The sequence below is a fragment of the Euleptes europaea genome, chromosome 18 (assembly GCF_029931775.1).
Source record: "Euleptes europaea isolate rEulEur1 chromosome 18, rEulEur1.hap1, whole genome shotgun sequence".
NCBI lineage: Eukaryota > Metazoa > Chordata > Lepidosauria > Squamata > Sphaerodactylidae > Euleptes > Euleptes europaea.
The window spans coordinates 4,747,999-4,755,152 of NC_079329.1; the positions used below are offsets into that span (position 1 = coordinate 4,747,999).

Genomic DNA, 7,154 nt, shown 5'->3' on the forward strand with positions numbered 1-7,154 from the left:
CAGACCAGAAAGAACTTTGTACAAACCTGTGAAGCCATCTGGGTGACCTTGGGCTAGCCATGCTCTCTCAGCCTCACCTACCTCACAGGGTGTCTGTTGTGCGAGGGGAAGGAGAGGTGATTGTAAGCTGGTTTGATTCTGCCTTAAGTGGTAGAGAAAGTCAGCATATAAAAGCCAACTCTTCTTCTTCTGCTGCTGCTGCTGCTGCTGCTGCCGTCCAGGAAAGGGCTTTTCCTTTTTGAAGATGAGAGACAACACAGTGGAAAGAACAATCCAATGCAAACAAAATACATTGTTACTGTGATAAAATCATGTAAACAATTCAGATTTCTTCTACATATGAACACTGTATTCTATTTACAGTATGTTGACAAAGAACTACCAACATGTCTTGGCTTTGAAGTTTGCTGCTAATGAGATCAATAAGGACCCCAAGATGTTGCCAAATGTCTCCCTCGGGTTCCATATCTATGAGAGCTACTATGAAGAGTGGTTGATCTATTTCACTACTCTGAACTTGCTCTTCAAATCCCATCGATTTGTCCCCAACTACAGCTGTGACCCTGAAAAGAGTCTGATAGCTGTCATTGGGGGACTTAGCTCGGAGATCTCCCTCCATATGGCTGATGTTCTAAATCTCCACAAGATTCCACAGGTAAGCGACGTACATAGGAGAATGATGGTTTCACAAAAGGTTGCTTTATTTCTGGGATTTCGTTTGTGCTAGACCAGGTCAGAGAAGCAAAAAAATGTATTGCCAGATGCATAAAAGAACTAGGTGGAAACTAGAAAGAAACAATGATTCAGAGAATCTTGAAGTATCAGGAAGTATACGATACTGTTAGGTATTTACAGCAAATTACTTTCCCAGGAAATCCACCTTATTCCCATGAACTTTGAACATTTGGAAAGAAGCAGCTTCAACACTCACAGAATGTGCATATATTTATTGAGTCAACAGGCATGCATGTAACCAAATAGCTGTTAACTTCATATCTTTTCTTTTAGTTCGCGTATGGGTTGTTTGCCCAAGAGGAGAAGGATACAGGACAATCCCCCTCTTTTTATCACATGGCACTAAATGAAGCCCATCAGACTATGAAGTTACTTAAACATTTCGGATGGACTTGGGTTGGGCTTTTTGTTGTGGATGATGACAGCGGAGAACACTTCCTGCACAGTCTGGAGCCATTGCTTACCCAAAATGGAATCTGTCTCGCCTTCTCAGAAAGAATAATAACCAAAACCCCTATACTGACTGCGGATTTCTTCAATGATCTAATCTCCACACTGTATCTTCCTTTCAGATCTAGCAAAGCAAATACATTTATCCTCTATGGAAGACCAACTACCATTAACTGGTGGATGACATTAATATCCATAGGCGATCCTGGATACGAGGAAAATCCTTCACTGAGAAAGGTATGGATTCTGACAGGCCTTGTTGATTTTGCATTAACGTGCCTTCAGAGGAATTGGGATTTTGGATTCTACCAAGGCGCCATTTTCTTCAGAATTCATTCAGAAAGACTGGTAGGTTTTCAGAAATTTCTTCAAAATGTGAAACCTTACAGGACACAAGGAGATGGTTTTCTAAAGGACTTCTGGGAACAAGCATTTGGCTGTTCCTTTCCAAAGTCCAAGGAGCCAATGGAGATCGATGGGACGTGTACTGGGGAGGAGAGGCTGGAGAGTCTTCCTGGGCCAATTTTTGAAATGAGCATGAGTGGCCACAGTTATAGCATCTATAATGCTGTCTATGCCGTGGCACATGCTTTGCAATCTATGTCCACCTCCAGATCCAAGCACAGACCAATGATGAATAGTAAAGGAGCTGTATTTCAAGATCTTCAGCCTTGGCAGGTAGTAGATTCTCAATAAATTATAACTATTGTTTTGCTTGAGGTAGCTTCCAACTTGCTCTAACAAGAATAACTGTGAAAGGATGTTGTACACGTTTCTGGCTGATAATGGTCTTTTTCAGATGTGACAACCACGCATAACAGAAACTCACCAACAGGAGCATTTGAAAACTGCAATGCTCCTGATAGTCATGATAACCATTTAGAACCATGTGGTAGAAGAAGAGTTAATATAAGAAGAGCCCTGCCGGATCCATCTAGTCCAGCATCCTGTCTCACACAGCGGCCAGCCAGTTCCTCTGGATAGCCAACAACAGGGCATAGAGGCCGAGGCCTTCCCCTAATGTTGCCTCCTGGTTCGCTATGGCTAGTAGCCACTGATAGACCTAACCTGTTCTTGTATCTTCTTGTACCTTTTGTACCCTTTTCCTGCTAGGCAAAAATCCCATATGTAGTCCATGGTGTCTAAAGAGAACCTCCACTTTCAAAGACAGTAAGCCTCTCAAGACCACACCACAGTGGAGGAAACTCTACGAAAGGTTGAGGAGGGAAGTTCTCAACCTCTATGTCCTCTGTTGGCCCTCCAGAGGAACTGGCAAGATGCTGGACTAGATGGATCAATGCTCTGATCCAGCAAGGCTCTTCTTATGTTAACCCTTATTTTACCACATAGTTTTTATTTAGTGTGAACAGGGCGAAGCACTGATTTTCTATGTAGGTAAAGCTTCAGCAGCACAACACAAACTCCATCTGAATTTCCTTGTTATCATATCCATGAGAAATGGTAACCACAAGTACAATGCACATGAGTCATGCCCACCCTTGTTCATGCCCTCCCCATGCATGTGGTCATCGTGTTTGAAAAAGACTGTTTTGTGAATTCACATTTGTTCAGATACTTGGAATGTGAATATTTGTGGTTCAACTTTCCTCCACTGCTAGACTGAGATGAAATAATGTAGAGTTTTAGCAGGCAGGAATTATATTGGTAGTTTGACATAGTTACTACAATTTATTTATTTGTCTTTCTTTTAAAAATTAGCTCCACCCATTTCTTCAAGGGGTATTATTTAACAATTCAGCAGGCGAAACAGTACATTTTAAAGACAATAGGGAAATGACAGCTGGATTTGATATAATGAATGTGGTCATTTTCCCAAACAATTCCTTCCTGGAAATGAAAGTCGGAAGTCTGAATCCCAGTACTCCTGAAGGAGAGGAATTCATCATTCATGATGACCAAATCGAATGGCCCCACGTTTTTAACCAGGTGTGGATTCTAGGACATTTTGAGGGGAGACTTCATTCTCTGCAGAGATGATTCATGAGGAAGGGTTCTGACTCCTTCATTTATAATGAGGTTCCATACTAAAGTCATCGTGACCTTTTGCACAGAAATTCAGAAGTAAAGGGAGATACAACTTTACTGAAGTATCAAAAAGCACTGGAAATAGATTTCAGATACATTAGCAACTTCTCCTTGTGGAATGGCCTGCATGATATGGTCAGGAAGGCTCCCACTCTCCTTGGTTTCTGCAAACTGTGCAAAATTGAATATGTCAGGAGGGCTTGTTTACACAGGTACTAGTGCTATGCTATAATCGAATGTTTCAGAAAGATGCTTTAGTAATGGGATAGGGACAGCGGACTATACCACTGTGTAAGCACAGTCCTACTATGTAATCTATCAGTCAACATGTCATGTTAAAGCTTATGCTTAGTTTCAGCTTGGTTTTCAGATTTCTGCAATCCAGACCCTGTTGCATTGTTTATTGGATCCCTCATCCTGACTGCATCAGCATACACTGCTTAATTCACCTTGAGTCTCAGTGATAGGGTTACCAACCTCCAGGTACTAGCTGGAGATCTCCTGCTGTTACATCTGATCTCCAACCGATAGAGATCAGTTCCTCTGGAGAAAATGGCCACTTTGGCAATTGGACTCTATGGCATTAAAATCCCTCCCTTCTTCAAACCCTGCCCTCCTCAAGCTCCCCTCCCCAAACCTCCCACCAGTGGAGAGAGAGAGAGAGAGAGAGAGAGAGAGAGAGAGAGAGAGACTGGATTACAACTGACTGTGTGTGTGTGTTAAGTGCCGTCAAGTCGCATCTGACTCATGGCGACCCTATGAATGAAAGTCCTCCAAAATGTCTTATCTTTGACAGCCTTGCTCAGATCTTGCAAATTGAAGGCTGTGGCTTCCTTTATCGAATCAACTGACTCAATACAACTGACTACTAGTTGGGTTTCCCTGCTTGGGGTTATCATGGATTAATAGTCATTTTTCCCCCCTCATTCCCAACTATTCTCAAACAAAAGACTGCCAATTTATGCCACAATCAGAAAGAGACTAGTTGACTGTTTTAGGTATCATTCAGTTTTAACAGCTCATTAGTGAATGGAATAATTTGGTGCTTCCTCTGACATTGTTATGTTTATGAATAGGTAACCCCTATTTCTGTCTGCAATGACCACTGTCAGCCTGGCTATCATAAGGAAAAGAAGGAAGGGGAAAAGTTTTGCTGCTACAGTTGCGTTCCGTGCCAGGAAGGGAAGATTGCAAACCAGAAAGGTAAGTGGTGCAAGCCAGAAGGAAGCAGAAAAGGGGGTGAGGCAATGGAGGCTTTCAGGAAATGGAAAGAGGAAATAGTGGGGGAGGGGAAATTAGAGGCTTCTCGCTAGTCCTTGGGGGTTCCCTCATGTTTGGATATAATTCTGAATCTGGACTGGCTCTTGGGTCATCGGGTACACGAGGAGTTGTATCAGTTTATCCACCTTGAACCACGAGGAAAGGTGTGATCTAAATGTTTTAATAGATTTTGACTAAATGAATAAATAAATTTTTTTATGCTTACTTGGGGGTATTATTGTTCTAATTGTATTTCACCACCAAAAGGCAGGGCATTTTAAGAGTACAAGAAAGGTACTTGCTGCTAAAAGCTTAGATTAGGCAAAACTGAAAATTGCAGCAAGAGGAAAGATGCTTCCGCCGATCTCTCCTGCGCAACTTTGCTGTAATAACCAAAATATATAACTAATAGTTCCAACATCAAATGTAGCAATTAGAATCAGACGAAAATCACCTGTGAATTTACACTGAGATGGGATGCACTCCTCTTTTTTCAGATATGGATGACTGTATCACATGTCCGGAAGATCAGTATGCAAGCATGGACGGTGATCAATGTATACCCAAGATTGTAACCTTTCTGTCTTATGAAGAACCTTTAGGCATCAGTTTGACCGTTGTTGCTCTTTCATTCTCCCTGATCACATCTTTGGTTCTAACAGTTTTCATTAGGCACAAAGATACCCCCATAGTCAAAGCCAACAACCGGGATATCACCTACGCTCTTCTTGTTTCCCTTCTGCTCTGCTTCCTCTGTTCCTTGCTTTTCCTCGGAAAACCTAACAAGGTGACCTGCTTCCTCCGGCAATCCACTTTCAGCATCATCTTCTCAGTGGCTGTTTCTTGTGTCTTGGCCAAAACCGTCACTGTGGTGTTAGCTTTTATGGCCACCAAACCAGGATCCAACATGAGGAAATGGGTGGGGAAAAGACTGACCACTTTCTCTGTCCTTTTCTGTTCTCTTCTTCAAGCAGGCCTTTGTACCGTGTGGCTAGGAACCTCACCCCCCTTCCCAGATTTCGATATGCAAACATTGACTGGAGAGATCACAGCTGTATGTGATGAAGGGTCAGCCATGATGTTTTATTTGGTCCTGGGCTACATGGGACTTTTGTCCTTCATCAGCTTGACTGTGGCTTTCCTAGCCAGGAAGTTGCCAGACAGTTTTAATGAGTCCAAGTTCATCACCTTTAGCATGCTGGTGTTTTGCAGTGTTTGGTTATCATTTGTTCCAGCTTATTTGAGCAGCCAAGGGAAGTATATTGTAGCTGTGGAGATCTTCTCCATCTTAGCCTCCAGTGCTGGGCTGCTGGCTTGTATCTTTGGCCCCCAAAGCTACATTATTCTGGTGAGGCCTGATCTGAACAAGAGAGAGCAGCTAATATTGAGAAAGACTTAGAATACAACATTCCTTTTAAATGCATCTCATTTTGTGTTGTTCAGAACTGAGGAAAGTAGACTTAATAATGGTGTCAACTTGGACTACTATAAGGTGGAGGAACTGTTGAAGTAACGGTTGATCCGTCAATTGTTGTGCAGATCTAGGAATGTCATAAATTTTATGTCAAACGTGTCCAATTACATCTCAAATGCTGTGATATCAGTTTATCACATGGTCTATTCTTTCACACTGCATGGCTCAAAATTCCTGCTAGATAGGTCTGAATTAGGTCATCCCCCCACAGCTGTGTAGGTATAAAAACTGCTGATACAAACAGATCAGCAACCTTTAACTTTGGTAAGGGATTCTTAGATTAATATTGAAGGGTAGATGTATGAATGATTTACGTATGAATGATTTTCAATGGATTCAACTGTCTGTGGAGGCATCTTCTACACCAGCTACCATTTCCCCGCTTTTTCTCTTTTTTGAGGACTTGTAAAAAAAGTTGTAATTGCTATTATGCAGATATGTTCTAACAACTATGTCAACGGAATTAATAAGATAAACACTTCAAGTTGCAAGGAAGGGACAAGTAATGGGGGAGTACTTTAGGCATGTTTGTAAAATGACCACTTGGCAAGTTAAATGTTTCATGTATACCCTTTCCATATTTAGAGTTTTACCTAAAGCTTCCTTTTCAGGTAGGCAAAATGTCACAGATCACAAAGACACTGCCATAGTAAAATCCAACTACAGCAGTGTCACCTGTAGTATTTTCCTCTCCCTCCTGCTCTGATTCCTTCATTCCCTTTTTCTTTGTTGGAAAAAAGCATCTTCTCAATGGCTGTTTCTTGTGTCTTGGCCAAAACTGTCACTGTGTATGTAGCTTTCATGGCCACCAAACCAGGGTCCAGCATGAGGAAGTGGGTGGGCATAAGACTGACCAACTCCATTGTGCTTTCCTGTTCCCTTCTTCAAGGTGCCATTTGTACAGTGTGGATAGTCAAATCTCCCCCATTCCCAGCTATGGATAAAAAATCAGTGCTGGGCGAGATTGTGCTAGAATGCAACGAAGGCTCTGTTGTGATGTTTTATATGGTCCTGGGCTACATGGGACTTCTCTCCCTCATCAGCTTGATCATGGCCTTCCTAGCCAGGAAACTGCCAGATAGCTTCAATGAAGCCAAGTTCATCACCTTCAGCATGCTGATCTTTTGTAGTGTTTGGTTGTCTTTTGTTCCTGCCTACCTGAGCACCAAAGGGAAACACATGGTAGCCG

General features: G+C 42.2%; 1 protein-coding gene across 1 annotated transcript; it reads left to right on the top strand.

Annotated features, from left to right (window-relative positions):
• The first annotated feature begins 364 nt into the window (after positions 1-364).
• On the top strand, positions 365-5,890 carry LOC130489908 (vomeronasal type-2 receptor 26-like). Its single transcript, XM_056863696.1, has 4 exons — positions 365-655; positions 2,905-3,132; positions 4,308-4,434; positions 4,989-5,890. The coding sequence occupies exons 1-4, from the start codon at positions 365-367 to the stop codon at positions 5,888-5,890; spliced, it is 1,548 nt and encodes a 515-aa protein (XP_056719674.1).
• The last annotated feature ends 1,264 nt before the right edge of the window (positions 5,891-7,154 follow it).